This window comes from Protopterus annectens, chromosome 8.part0, assembly GCF_019279795.1.
Source record: "Protopterus annectens isolate FY-2018-M chromosome 8.part0, PAN1.0, whole genome shotgun sequence".
In the NCBI taxonomy this organism is placed as follows: Eukaryota; Metazoa; Chordata; order Ceratodontiformes; family Protopteridae; genus Protopterus; species Protopterus annectens.
The window spans coordinates 1,978,770,939-1,978,786,563 of record NC_056741.1 but is presented as its reverse complement, the minus strand read 5'-3'; the positions used below and the strand labels follow the sequence as shown (position 1 = coordinate 1,978,786,563).

At 42.2% G+C, this 15,625-nt stretch overlaps 1 protein-coding gene across 4 annotated transcripts in view; it reads right to left on the bottom strand.

The window, feature by feature from the left end:
* Positions 1-15,625, bottom strand: part of KIFC3 (kinesin family member C3) — a 663,225-nt gene that overhangs the window by 201,730 nt on the left and 445,870 nt on the right. For all 4 annotated transcript variants that reach the window (XM_044081520.1, XM_044081521.1, XM_044081522.1 and 1 more), the window contains 2 exons: positions 5,439-5,612; positions 859-1,006 (listed from right to left, as the gene is read on the bottom strand). In XM_044081520.1, the coding sequence (XP_043937455.1) occupies positions 859-1,006; positions 5,439-5,612 (322 nt within the window). The remainder of the gene's footprint in view (positions 1-858; positions 1,007-5,438; positions 5,613-15,625) is intronic.

Below are 15,625 nucleotides of genomic sequence, written 5' to 3'. Positions count from 1 at the left end.
AATATGAATTATGCTGCCTTATTTCATAATAAAGTCATAACAATGAATCACATTTGATAAAACAACCAAGAAACCATGTTGAATGCTATCCTACAGACTGACATCATCATAACTCTAGAAATTCGGACTGTAATATTCACTGCTGCTGCTCAAATGAAGTACCATAATAACTCAACGTCTTGGAAGCAAAGGTTCAGTCAATGCCCAAGAACACATTCTAAAAAATGCTTCATCTAGGGACTGAACTTAGGTCCTCTGGATCAGCAGTCTGACTGCTGTTCCCCTAAGACATTAAAGCAACTCAGAATCGGCCCAGGTACTTGTGCATTACATGTCTGTCAAATGTTCATGAATCACTAAGACAAATGAGAAGTTAGCAAATGCATCAACATATCACCTTAGGCATGGATTAAGAACACACCACTACCCCAGCACAGTACAAGTTAACTAAACAAGGAAGGGAAAGGGCTTAGTGAATCAAAACGTCCTTAAACTAGAGCTCCGATGCATTTGCTATTGCTTAACCGAGTGACACTAGTTATATACACTGCTTGTATTAATGTCAGTGATCAAAAACACAGCAGTTTTGTTTCTTCACTCAGTTGACTTGTAAGAAATAAGTTAAATGCATAAATCAATGTCAAACTCAAAACAGTAAGAAAAAGAAAACGGGAAAAGTATTTCGAATGCAAATCTAAATGGGTAACAAACACTAAACAGAACCATATAGAAATCTGAGAAACAGCAAACGCATACAGTGGACAATAGTTCCCAGTTAAACCATCATTCATTACGTACTTTTAGCCACACGTTATCTGAAAGAAATGGGTGACAAACAGCTAAATGATATGAACAAACCTGCCAAATTTTCATGTACTGCCTTCATTTCTGTCTGTGCTCGACTAAATGCCTCCTCAATAACCCGGTTCTTTTCATCTTCCATCGTCTGAATTTCCTCTACCATCTGACCCCGAGTTTTGTCTAGTTCAGCCTGATACATCATTGTCTAATGTGAAAGAGAAAATCAGAAAAGTTAAAACTGGTACATGCCAAGTGAAAGACAATTCACATGCTTGTGTATATTTTATTTATTATTATTTTATATTTGTTTACTGGAAAAGTCAAACTGGGCCATTGGCCCATTTTTAGCAGAAGCCAGGGGAGAAAAGCTCTACAGTTTAATAAATATTACAAAAATATAACAAGAAATATTACAGGTAATTTAACAAGAGATATTAACAAGCATATAACAAGAAATATTACAAAAACTATTTTACTTTAAACCAATTACCACAAAGCAAATCTATGTTGGTAGAGATAGTGAGATATTGTGATGTATTAGACAGAGGAGGTGAGAACACAATAAAATATACGCTGATGGAAAATTAATAGAGGGTTGTGGGTAGGAAAGGGTAGAAACAGATTAAGTATATAAAGAATGAATAATATCAATGGGCAGTGGAAAGACTGAAGTGACATCATGCTGTTTACTAAGGAGCAGGCAGAAGATGGTAATCTGCTACAATGTTGCAGCAAGAAAGTAACATACACTGACTTGCTTAGGAGGATGCATTAGACTGCAGCAGAGTATATAAATGTTGTAGCTAGATATCAACAGACAACTTATACTTTCTTTTTTGGTTAGAAGGTACATTTTTCTTTTAAAATAAGGCGGCTGTAATGAGGTAATGGCATTACACGGCTGCATTTTGTTCAACATTATTCAGGAATTTGTTTGTATTTATTTGTTGACCGGAGTGCAGCACTACTGATCCACTGGACCTTTTTCAGACTTAGCTCAGGAGCACTACATGGTTAAGTAACTTAACTTGATCAAAGTCACACAGTATGCAAATGTTGACTGAGGGAATCGAACCATAGACAACAGGAAGCAGCTTGTTAACAGCTCATAGCCTTAATCCTCTGCACTAACTGCCACAGAACAGCAACGAATGTGCAACGCCATCACAAATCACTACTAGGACTGTCTTCATGTGTTGGAGTACATAATATTCTAAGAATCGGACAGATTTAGCGAGAAATTTCCTTCTCAACCCTTAAACATCCCTGACCAGTAAGCTAGAAAAGGGTCTCCTGCCAAATCAAGACCTCATGCCATTCTTTTTTTCAGCATGATTTTCACTCTAGATCATATCAAATTACTAAGTGGCAGAAATCCACTGGAGTTCCTCTGTCTTGCAATTGTTGAAATGCAAATGGTCCAACATTCCAGCTGAACTCAGAAGCATTAAGCACTACTACAGAAGAAAGCTCAGCTTCATTTGGCCCCTGTCCTAGCAACCAGATGAGCTGCTTTCCACTACTGGCACTGATTTTGCCTTAGTTTTAGGCTAACCCTGGATTTCCCTCTGACTAACCTAGTTTGCTAGAACACCTTACAGTGACCGTTATCTGGCATAGCTGACTACTAGAACCATTTAGGAGAAGACTGCCAAGATGCCAGCCACCCCCCATTCATTTCCCCAACTTCTACTATCACCATTTATGTTTTTTTTTTTAAAGCTAGCAGCACTTCAACCTGAGATGACCACAGCAGAGGACAGAGTTTAGATGTTTAATCTGTAACTGTTTATCCAATGCAGACCTTAGACTACAAGAATGAGCACTACTCGCATGTGGCTATTATGCAAACAGAATCAGGTCTTTGAAATATCTGTGGATCTATTCTCACTTATTCTTGAGCATTCCATGACCATTACCATATTCACTGAATCAACTGCCTTGTGTTTGTCATAGTTAAATGCCAAAAAAACTTTTGGCTTTCTTTCAGTATTCCTTCTGTCTTCTTATTTACAATGTAAATGGCAATGTTTTTTCAGACTGCTGAGAAAAGAATTTATGTTCATAGGAAAGGGCAATAATGAATGGTGTAGGAATAAGAACCTTTACAATACTAAGGTATAGCTAAAGCCAGAATTGATGGAACACAATTTTCTGGAGTAGGTAAGGAAACTAACCCATCATGGTAGAACAAAGAAAACCAGTAATATATACTTGCCTTCACAGTATTTTGCTGCCTAGTCCAGGGGTCTGCAACCTTCACTATCAAAAGTGCCATTTTTGGTCCCTCTCCCACCAAATAAAATTCATTGAGAGCCACAAAAACTATTTGACCCTTAAAATGAAGATAACACAGCATATAAAGTTTTGTACATAATTATACCAAATATAAAAGATCTAGGTTTATAAGAGCAGTATTTAAAATCCGTCCCTATTTTTGTCCCTCTGTTGGGATTGCTGTGTGTGCGTGTGATCTCTCTTGACCTCTTAGAACAAGAAATCTGGACAAAGCCATAAATAATAGGGCACAAAGGCCCAAAAATAGGGACACTTTTTAAATAAATCTCTTACAAACTTAGAAAGTTGATAGAATTGGGAGGGTGGCCTAATGGTTAAGGTGTTTGCCTTACAAACACAAGGTGCAGGGTGAGTCACACAAGGGATAATTGGCTAGGCTTAAAATGGCTCACAAGGGCAGTTAGCTTAGTACTAACCTATGAACCTATGAATAACAGATCTTGTATTAGCATGAATTTTCTGAAGGGTATGAAGTCTGAAACTCAAATGTCTATTTTTGTCTCGGACTTCATCCCTCAATGATTTGCCAGAAAACCTCACTTTTATGAGAAACGGAACAAAAATATGAGACAAAAGTCAGAACATTCTGCAAAAATCTGCACAGTTGAGAGGTGTGTGTGTGTGTGTGTGTGTGTGTGTGTGTGTGTGTGGAAAATGCATGTTAACAGAAACCATGTTATACTAGCAAGTTTCTAAGTTTATAAGAGCAATATTTAAAGTCCATCCCTATTTTTGTTCCTTTGTTCCCCTTTATTTGTGCCAATGTCCAAATTTCTTGTGGTAAGACGAAGACGTATGACAGGTACGGAAACCTTTCAGAAAATGCTGCTGCTGCCAGGGCATCACTCAATTGCTCTCAGTCTGTATGGAATGCATGGCAACAGAAATCGTACTCCTCTTCTTTTGGCTTTTCCCAGTTAGGGGTCGCCACAGTGGATCACCTGTCCGCTCATGATTGGCAGTGGAGTTTTTACAGTGTCGAGTTGCCAGCCCGGTGCCCAACCTTCCGCAGAAGGCACACACACACGCCTATGGCCAATTTAGAATGTCCAATCCACCTACAGCATGTCTTTGGGATGTGGGAGGAAACCGGAGCACCCAGAGGAAACCCACGCAATCACAGGGAGGACATGCAGACTCTGCACAGAAGGCACCTCAGCCGAGGATCGAACTGAAGAACCTCTTGCTATATGAGCAATATTTAAAGTCCATTTCTCAGTCACTCAGTGTGTGTGTGTGGGTGTGTGTGTGTGTGTGTGTGTGTGTGATGTTATGCAGTAGAGTGGCCATTATTTTTCAAAGCTACAGGGAGCCACTGTAGAGAGGTGGAAGAGCCATATGTGGCTCCAGAGCCACAGGTTTCAGGCCCCCTGGCCTAGTCCCTGCTGTTAAGAAAGTTGAGTCAGGCAAGGGAAGCCACAAAGGCCCAGGAGTGGCTTTTATACTTTGGAAGTTGAGGGATTTTACAACACTGACATACTAGAAGTACAAGCATAAAAATAAAATGGCAGAGCGTACCTGACTTTTTTCTCAGAGCATTTTCATATTACTGAAATCATACTTGGCTCATCTCCACAAATAATACAGTCCTTCCTCCTTCATGAAGGTGACCTCTTAATCAAAGGATAAAGGTGATGAGCAAAAAAAAAAAAACCCCAATAGAGCACTTATTTGAATGGCTAGGTACACCAGCAACTACTTGGGCAATCAGACTGACAATCACAGATGGCATTTGGACTTTTGACAAAGGAGTTCTGAGAATGGTACATCTGGACGCGAGATTTTTGCCCTACATTATGCGAGGAGCAAGCATGTGAAGTACGGTGTAACTTAAAGCAATCTAAAGGCTTTGGTATACTGACCGGACATCGGGCCGCCCTTGGCAGGGGATCCTTTCTGTTATGAATCGTGCAACAGTTATATGAAAGGACATCAGTAGATACATTTAAATATTCAAAGCAGTTACTAATACACAAGCAATAATGCCCCAATAGGGTGTGTGTTACTGTGTAAATGATGCCCACCCAGGGGTGTTACGAGACAAGGGAGACCAGAAAAGGGGTTGAAATAAATTGGTCAAAGGTACCTGAATGTTGAGATGATGGGGCCAAAAAACAATAGTAGCAATAAAAATGCTTCTTTTTCAGTTTACATTTTTTTTTCACATTGTTTTAAATAACACAAGTGGTTCAATATTTTGCTGTGGCCTGTACCAGCATGAACATACAGGAATATATGCAAAATACATAGAAATACCAGATGAGTTTTTCTAAAGGGAAAGTTTCTCAGTGATAAGTGCATGATGGAATACATTTAGACATTAAAATCTGTTCTCATACCTCTGCATGAAGCTGTACATTTTGCTGTTGCGACTCTTGCAGCTGCTGCTCCAAATCCCTTATCAGTTGCTTCTGCATTGCAATCTGTTCTTGGAAATGCTCATTCCTTGACTGTGCATCACAGAGGGCCTGCTTTAGTCTTGGTGAATCAACCTCCACTGTTTTTGTAATGTACTGTGTGAAGACAATTAATTAAGTTAGAAATTAAACAAACTGCATCGATAAACATTTTACAGAGTTGTCTCCATTCAAGAAAACACAACCAATGTAATTATGTTTCCTGTTGACCCTGCTTAATAAATCAGCATAGCCAATTCTGGAAATTGAACAATGTTTTGTTAAAGTTAACATGGCAGACTTTGCATCATTGTAGTTTCAATTGCTAAAAGTGCACTTAACACAAGATAAGCAGTGCTAGAAAATTAAATAAAACACATTCCTTATTTAGTAGCCAAACTATTCTCCACCTTTCAAATGAAGTTTAAGGTCAAGCCAAAAAAGTTTGCTGGGCAATGCAAAATCGGTTACAGTACATCAGAGATGCACCAGTGTTATTACAATTATTATATAAATAACAAAAACATTTATTTTGTTTTATCAGGTGACTTTTACAGTTATAAATTCAGCGTGGGTGTTGGGGGATCCTTGTCGAGCATGGATGCTGTTGGAATCTACTGACTCCAGGGGAAAACAACATCCAGTTTTCTTAGGATAAATAGACTAACTATACTTTAACAGTAGTGGGGGGACAGGTTACAAACCTTACAGAGTAACTAGTGTGGCTTCCTGGAGACTTCAGGTTTTGTGGACGAATAAAAATGTTTTGAATGGACTATGTCCTTTTAAGGGAGAGAGACTGGAAACTGGAGGAAGCAGATAAAGTGTAGGATGTCATTATTCCTAAGGCTACTTGGCTATGTTTATATGATCTTCAAAATTAGATTCACACACAAGGACATGAATGCATACAAAATACCTTAAGCAATCAAGGTAAATGCAGCTTAGGCATGTAGCATAACACAGTACTGCTAGGTTACCAAATTACCTTCATTCTGAGCTGAAAAAACACTTCTTAGAGGTGAACAGACCAGTGGAGAACTGCTCTCCCTAACCTAAAGGGTAATAAGCCAGGAAGCATACAGGCAAGAAGAGTGTGGAAGGCTGAAGACTGCAATTGAGGTAACAGTTGTTAATCAAGAATATTACAGCAAGACATGATCAGAAACATAGGAATACAAATAGGCAATGCAGCTAACAGAACAGGGTCAACAAGGCTACCAGGAGACCTGCCATCATTCTCTTCAGTAGCATGAAGACGTGGTAGTGAAGGTCTCTTTACAATCATTGGTCTACTGATACATTCTAACATGGTTAGTTTCTTCAAGTATTTCAGTTTCCTCCCACCTCCACGAAACATATTGGCTATACTAAAATTATATTTACATACATTTACCCTTACTTTTCTGGCCTAGGTCAAAGCCTTAAAGGGACAAGGAAGGACCAGTTTACTATTAGTTGACCAATATGTACATTTTAAAAATCTTAAAATAAGCATTTCCAGCACTAAGTAGTAAGCATACTGGATAAGAAGTGCTCTTCCCTAGCTAAAAACAAGTCAGACGTGGTGGATGAGGCATCCATCTGCAGATGACACAAACTGTGAACAAGAGAGTCACAATGAAGAGAAAGAAGGGATAGGGGTAAGAAATGAAGGCAGTAGGTACAAGATATTGATAGTAGGGAAGGAAGCTTAATTATTATTATGAAATAAAGGAAAATGAACAAGACACAGCAGAAGCACTGGTAGCTGCAACAGGAGACTTGGGGAAGGAAGAGGTAAGCAAGAAGTCAGAAGGCTCATAACATGCAGTGGTCCTTATGTGAGAGGATACTGTAAGCTAGTCTTGACAAAGCAGATTATGTAAAAAGGCAAAGTACTATGTAAGAGGATGAAAGAGAAAGCTGCAGATTAGGAATTATCTAGGGCTTGAACTAAGGCCTAGCCTGGGAACCCAAGCAGAATTATACTCTAGGTAAGGCAAAGGGAGTTTGAATGGGTGGCCAGATAACAGAAACGGATAGCAAAGGCAGTCTTCATAGAAGAGTGGAATATGAAGCCTGTCAACATCAGAAGTTATGAGGACCAGTAAAAATAAGGTGATCTTGCTGAAATTAGATGGGGGAAGGAAGCCAAACAGGAACAGCACTGAACTGATCAAGATTGTTCTAGACTGACAATGGCTAACACACACCAGGCTGTGACCAAGACAGTTACAACAGGCAGGGAATACCCATAAACTACTGTATACATAGGCATAAGTGAAATGGCAGGGAATCAAGGAAAAACAGGAGGAGGACAGAGTCCATAACTGGTAGAAAAAGAGAAGTGGAGAATACAGTGGCATTCTCAGAAGTGCTGATTGTACATTTTGGTCTGCATGGCTAAAGGGCTTTTGTTTTCATACTCTCTCTACACCCTGTAAATCTAGTGGTCTTCTAGAATTTCTGTCCTAGTACTAATTCATTTTTTGGCAGACGTCTTTCCAGCATCTAATTTATACTGACTTTCTGATATAAGCAGTAATAAAGTAGGCAAACTGCTCTCCAGTCTTCTGTAAATTAACATGCGAGATTGTCAGTCACTAATTCCCTGCTACTGAGTACTCTTACATTCCGATACTGCAAGATGATCCTTATAAGGATAAGCTTTAGGAAACATTTTAAGACTTCAATACACTAATTAGCCTTTTTACTGTTGTGTACGCCAGTTACAGTATTTCAGAGGACTTGGAATAATCCTCCATACACGTGAAATAGTACAAGACTTCTTTAATGAAACAAACTGGAGTTGTTTGATTCGATGGAAAATATGTTGCTGGGAATGCTAATTTAAATACGTCTTATAAAAATAAAATCATGTTGAGCTTCAACCAGATGAAAAGTACAGTTGTGTACACTTAACATAAATGTAGATGTTCGAGTGTATTCACTGTTGCAGTCATCATACTTGGGTTATCTGCTTGTAGGTAGCCCTCAGTCGGCCTGAATACCAGAGTCTTGGGATTTCTGTGTCGGATGCTGTCGTCTCTTCCATGACATCAGTGGTATAAAACATGCAGCCGACACCATTACATCAATTTTTCTTGCCTCCGATGTCAGGAGCCTCCCAAAATAGGAAGCTATTACATGGTGTGGAACACCTCCAGTAAAAAGTAAACACCCCTGCCATAAAAGATGGCCATAAAGAGGATAGGTAGAAAGGATAAAAAAAGCTAAGTGGCCGGAGGGAGGGAAACCAGGACTGCAACAGTGAATACACTTGAACATCTACATTCTTCATGTTTCACTGTTGCAGTCATCACACTTGGGTTGATTCCCAAAGCTGAGGAAGGGTGGAGGCAGTCAAGAAGTGTTAGGGCTGGCTAGCAGGCCTTGTAAGACTGCTGTAGCAAGTCCAGCTCTGGATTTAGAAAAAATCGGTAAGTAGTAATGCTTGGTGAAGGTGTGTACAGAACTCCAGGTTGCAGCTTCCAAGATGTCCCTGGTAGGGAATCACCTGAGAAATGCTGTAGAGGTTGAAGTAGCTTTAGTGGAACGAGTTCTGATCCCCAGAGGGGTAGGTTTTCCATGGTGATTGTAGCAGAAATGGATGCAGTGTGCTATCCATTTGGAAACGGTTTGCTTCGAAATGGCCTTGCCCTCTGCCCCTGCAGCAAAGCTGAGTAGCAGCTGGTCAGATTTTCTGAAAGCCTTAGTCCTGTCAAGGTAGAACCTGAGCTGTCTGTGCACGTCCAAGGAGTGCAGGATCCTTTCCCCTCTATTCTGAGGATTAGGGAAAAAGGTTGGGAAATGGATTGGTTTAAAGCCAAACTGGATACCACCTTGGGCATAAAGGAGGGTTAAGTTCTGAGGAAGACCCTGTCAGCATGGAAAATAATAAAGGGCTCCACTGCCATTAGTGCCTGAAACTCAGACACTCTTCTTGCTGAAGTAATAGCTAGAAGTAAGGCTGTTTTCCAAGAGTGGAATTTTAACTCTGCTGAAGCAGCAGGTTCAAAAGGGGGAAGTGTCAGCTTCTCCAGTACAAAGTTAAGGTCCCAGGCTGGGGTGGGAGCTCTCCTGGGGGGGGCCTTAAATTGTTAGCTCCTTTCAGGAACTGTTTGATGAGAGGGTGAGAAAAGAGAGGTGGCACAATATTATAATGAGCTGAGATGGCAGAGGCATGAATCTTAATGGATGAGAAGGATAGGCCTCTGTGAGCAGCTCTGCTAGGTAATCAAGGATTTGAGGTAAGGTGGGCACAGCAGTGTCCTTTCCTTGAGACTGACTCCAAGAACAATATCATCTTTTCCACTTTTCAGCATAGGATTTCATAGTAGTAGGCCTTCTGGCCTCAAGGATGATGTCCAGCACCTGTTTGCTGAGAGATGCTGGTGGTTTATTCAGGGGATAAGCCAGGCTGCAATGTTTAGGGTTTGCAGCTCTGGATGCAAAATCTGTCCCTCCTGCTGAGACAGCAAGGAAGGTGTCTGATGTAGGTGCCAGGGTGGCACTGCTAACAGACTGCATAGGATTGGGTACCAGTGTTGGCGTGGCCAGTCTGGTACAATAAAGACTGCCCTTGGCCTGTCCTGTTTGATCTTGAGTAGCACTTTTGAGAGGAGGGGCAGAGGAGGAAAGGCATAAATTGAGAGGTTTTCCCATGTAAAGGATAGGCGTCTACCTTCCAGGCTCTGCTGTGAGGGTTCCTGGTGCAAAATTTGCTCAATTGGTGGTTTTGGGGGGAGGCAAAAAGGTTCACCTCTGGTATTCCCCACCTCTGGGCTAGAAGTTTGAATGAGTTGGGTTCCAGTTTCCATTCATGAGGGTCCAACAGATTTCTGCTTAAGTTGTCTGCCAGTGAATTTTGCTTGCCTGGCAGGAATTGAGTTGTAGGTGCAGTTGGTTGCTCAACGCTGTGTTCCACAGAGCCATGGCTAACCTGCAGAGTGGGTAAGAATGAATCCCCCCCCCCTGCTTGTTTATGAACCACATAACTGTGGTGTTGTCTGTCTTTATCAGGAGCTGTCCTGGAAGGATAAGGTATTTGAAGGCTGTCCGAGAATTCTGTACAGCTAGCATCTCTTTTTGATTAATATGCAGGGGAATTTGTTCCGGGCTCCATTTGCCTTGAATGCATTTGCCTGCCACGTGAACCCCCATGCACAGTCTGATGCACCTGTTGTGAGGGTTTGGGTGGCGAGGGGTTGCATGAAAGGAAGTCCCTTGTTGTGGTTGCATGCTTCTGCCCACTAAAAGAACTCTGCTCTTAGACAAGGTATGATGGGAATCACTGTTTCCAGGTCCTGAGAATGTTGACACCAGAGATTTTTTTTTTTTTTTTTTTTTAAGTACCATTGAAGCTTCCTCATATTCCTGCAGGACTGCATGGATAAGGCAATCCCAAGCAAAACAAAGACTCCTTGTACCAAAGGCAAGCGTCCAGTCTGGTGGACCCCAGCCATAAACAAACTCTACAACAAAAGGAGGAAGCTACTACAAGATAGAGCAAAATCCTTAAAAGGTAAGACACCCTTGATCACTATAAGTAAAAAACTAAGAGCTCTCATAAAATCATCCAAAGCAAATTTTGAGAGAAAAATAGCTAAAGACTCAAAAGACAATCATAAGGCCTTCTTTAGCTATGTTAGAAACTGGGAGGAAACTCCCAGATATGCTCAGAACTAGTTCAAAATGATGCGAAGATTACTGATCCTACAGACATTGCCAACATACTGGCTGACAGGTTCAGTGCAAACTTCTTCCCCCCCCTCCCCCTCAAAAGGAGAGATATCTATACCAAGCGATTGCAGCCCCCAAACATCTCAGCAAGTGAGAACTGCTGTCTCCAAAAACACAGCCTCCATGGGACCTGATGGTGTCCCCGGCTGTGTGCTCTCCCGAACTCAACGAGGAATTAAACCACAGCTAGGACAGCTGTTTAATCATAGTCTTACCTCTGGATACGCAGGGTGGCGCACTGCAACTGTGGTCCCACTTCACAAAGGCGGTGCCTCCACCGACCTTAAAATTACCGGCCCATGAGCTTGACAAGCCTTATCTGCAAAGCCATGGAGAGGATCATAATGGACCTCATAAATAAAGACATAGGAATTTTGCAGACTTTGGATCCATCCCAGTTTGGCTTTGTCAAAGGCAGATCATGCCTTCTAAACTTGGTTGACTTTTTCGAAACAGTCACCAAAGCCATTGATGAGGGAAAGGCAGTCCATACAGCCTACCTCGATCTGGCGAGGCCTTGATACAATACCCCTCCGGGTATCATTGAAAAACTCATCAGCTTAAATGTTAACCCGTACATCACAAGATGGGTTACAAACTGGCTGAGTGACAGAACACACAGGGTCAGAGTTGCTGGCCATGTCAGACTCAAAGCCTGTCACAAGTGGTGTACCACAGGGCTCAGTCCTGGGCCCACTCTTGTTTGGCATCTACTTTTCGAAGTACAAGCAAACACAGGAGGGTTATGGCTGACAGTTTGCAGATGACTGCAAACTGCCATAGTAGAAAACACATCTGACACAGATATCCTTCAGAAGGGTCTCACAGAAGCGGATAACTGGTGCCAGAGCCATGGCCTAAAGTTAAATGCCAAAAATGCATAGTCATACCTAGGGAAAAACAAGGTTACCTAGCTACCAAATAGGTGGCAATCCACTGAGCACAGAAGTAGTTATCAGGGACCTGGGGACCCAAGTTGATAGTAGTCTGTCATTCGACACCCATGTAGCTAAAGTAATTAGGAAGACCTTCTACATTGCCCACCTTATCATGAAGGGATTCTCATCTAGATCAAGGGAGGTCATAGTCTCCCTATACTCATCACTCATCAGACCAATGATTGAGTACAATGCCCCATTTGGAATGTATCTGACCCGACACTTGCAGCAGCTGGAGAGGCCACAAAAGTTCCTCACCAAAAGGATAAAGGGTCTCAAACATCTGTCCTATGCTGCCCGACTGAAAGAACTCCAGCTCTATTCAGTTGCTCAGAGGTGACCTTTGCCTAACATACAAGGCCATGTCAAACCCAGATTTGATGAATATGCTTCACCTGAAAAATCTAGATCCGTCAGAGCCACAAGGGCGGGAGACTTAAACCTCGACATGGCTATGAATAGGGCGTGGTGGAGGGATAGATTCATCACCCAAAGACTCCCTATGCTGTGGAATAAAATCCCGGTATATGTGAGGCAGAGCACCTCGCTGGCCTTGTTCAAGAGAAATCTTGACCAATGGATGGGAGATCGCAGATATACCCCAGGGATTACCTCAGTGTCACTGCTCGACAGAGGCACAGCAAAATAATGGGTATAGTTCCCCATACTAAAGGGGTGGCGTAAGCCACAAAACTATGGGCTAGGCTTGTAAATGCCCTCGGGCAGATAGCCTAGTATGAACCTATGAACCTATGAACCTATATGCAGTCTTGCATATGGAATTAACAAAATGCATGAGGCCATGAACCCTAGGGCTTGCAGTACTTTCCTTGCAGTTAGATGGGTTTTGGTGGCCATCAGTTTGAAACAGTTTATCAAATGGACCTGCTTTTCTGGAGTGAGGAATGCCACCTGGGAAGTTGTGTTCAAGCTTGCTCCCAGGAATACAATTTGTTGGCTGGGCACCAGTTGTGATTTCCTTTTGTTGATGGTATATCCCAGTGAAGTTAAAAGTCTTTTTACAAACAGCAGGTGCTGAAGTAGCAATTCCTGACGGTCTGCCTGAATCAGACAATTGTCCAAGTATGGGTAAATTTGAATATTTCTACACCTGCAGTATGCAATGGCTGGAGCCAGGCATTTTTGTGAATACTCTGGGTGCAGTAGATAAGCTAAAGGGAAGTGCAGTGAACTGACAGTGCAAAGAGCCTGCCCTGAAACACAGATATTTCCTGCAAGCTTCACTTATGGTGATGTGCAGATAAGCTTCTTTTAAGTCTAGGGTGACTAACCAGGCATCCTTGGCTAGCACAGGAAGAAACTGTTGCAGTGTACACATTTTGAATTTTGGGACCACTAGGAAGGTGTTGAGAACTGACAGATCCAGGATAGGGTGCTAAGAGTCCTCTTTTCTAGGCACCAGGAACAGTCTGGAGTAGAAACCCTGTCTCCTCTGTTCTACTGGAACAGGTTGAATAGCCCTGATATGAAGAAGGAAATGTACTTGCTTTTGAGCCTCTGCCCACTGGTTTGGAGGAAGGTCTGGCAACCCGCTTGGGGTTGGCAGTGAGTGGAAGTAGAATCTGTATCCCTAGGATACAATGTTTAGAACCCATCGGGCCTGAGTAATGGACATCCAGGTTTTTGTATGAAGGGGGAGTTTTCCTCCTAGGGGCGCAAGTACTTGGGCATGGCTGGGAAGGATAATTGGAAGGTCATTGTGAACTTTTTCCATAAGGGGGTGGCTTACCACTCCCTGGTTTTGAGGTGGAAACACTCCATTGTTTAGATGTCTGTATACGTTGAGACTGTAGTCTTGGTGGTCTGTTTCCCCTGGGCTTAGACTGAGAAGGCCTAAGAGGGACTGGAAAGGACCAGTTTTTTGAAGGCCAATGCCTACTGAATCTAGGTGGCTGCACCTGTAAGAAATCTTTGATGGTCTGCATAAATTTAGCTTTTTCTTCTATCTTTTTAAGAACTTCTGCTTTTGTGCCAAACAAATGCTCCTGACAATGGAGCATCTAGTAATTTTGCTTTGACATGGTCTGGCAAGACTTGTTCCTTAAGCCAAGCATGCCTTCTCAATACAGACCCAATGACAGCAGCACTGCAAGATGCTTTTAAAGCATTAAACCCACACTGCAAAGTATGTTTACTAACTTGGTTTGCAGAGTGCAGCAACTCTTGTAAATCTTTATTTTCTGCACAATCTGGAAGTAACACCATTTTTTTGTTTAAATAGTTCCATAATATGTTGCTGGTACTTCAACATGTGAAACTGGCAATTCAAATCCCGGATGGCAAGAGATGCAGAGGTACATACCTTCTTACCCCATCTGTCCAAAGCTCTAGAATCTCTGTCTGAAGGGGTACGGTTTTTGGCTGTAGTAGCCTTAATGCCTTTAGGTCCTTGGGAAATTGTCTCTGGATCCACAGTAGGATTCTTAAAGAGAAATTTGTGAGAGTCAGGTACTCTGTAGTACCTGTCAGGTTTTCTAGGAGCTGGTGGAAAAGCGTCAGGAGTAAGACTGGACTCCATGAAGACATCATCTACAATATCCAGGACAGGGGGTATAGCCAGAGGCCTGTGCCGAGGCAAATCTAAAAATTCCAGAGTCTCTTTTTGGACTGAGGGTAGTCCTGGCATTCCCAGCGAAAATGCTTCCTTAAGGTATGCAAGGTTTCACCAAAAGAAAAATCTTCTGGAGGGGAGGCAAAGGGAATGGATTCCTCTGCATCTGAGTCATCATAGGTAGATAAGGGTATGTCCTGGTAATCAGAAGGGTCAGAGTCGTCAGACTCCTGGTCTGTTGAATCAGAAGGAAATTCAATTCTTTGTCTTTTGATAGGGGAAGACTGGCTTCCCCTATTAGAGTAACAAGGTCTTCAGCCATTGTAAGCATTTGTTTTTGTGGCATGGGAGGTTGAGTATGTGCTTTGGACGTCAGTTTTCTAGGCATAGTGCGAACTCTGGGCCTGAGAAACTCTGTACTTTTAGTAGGAAATGAAGTTGTCGGTTTGATATGAAAATCGGTAGGTCGGAATACACACTCAGAAGCCGGTACCTGCACAGTGGCTCCGGACCCATCCAAGGTAGAGACATCCGCATGTTCCATAGTTGAAGAAGCATCTCACAGCATGCCGGTCTCCGAATGGGTCTCAGCAGAGGCCTGCAAATCTGTAAAAGTGGGCATCAGGGGGTGCAAAGACACCTCACCGAGTACCGGTGGACTGGCGACTAGCTTAATGGAAGCGTCGTTGACAGTTTTTGACCTATGTAGTCCGTCTCTGTCTTTGCACTTATTTGGAAGATCGGTAGTCGGATGGCTTACTGAACCCATTTTGGAATATGGAGAATGAGAGCAAAAGTATTTAGCTACAAAAATAGCCCGACAAATGGTTTGAGCATTAAACAAGGCACAAAACCGACAGCTAGGGACGTCGTGGTCTGGGCCTAAACAGGTGATA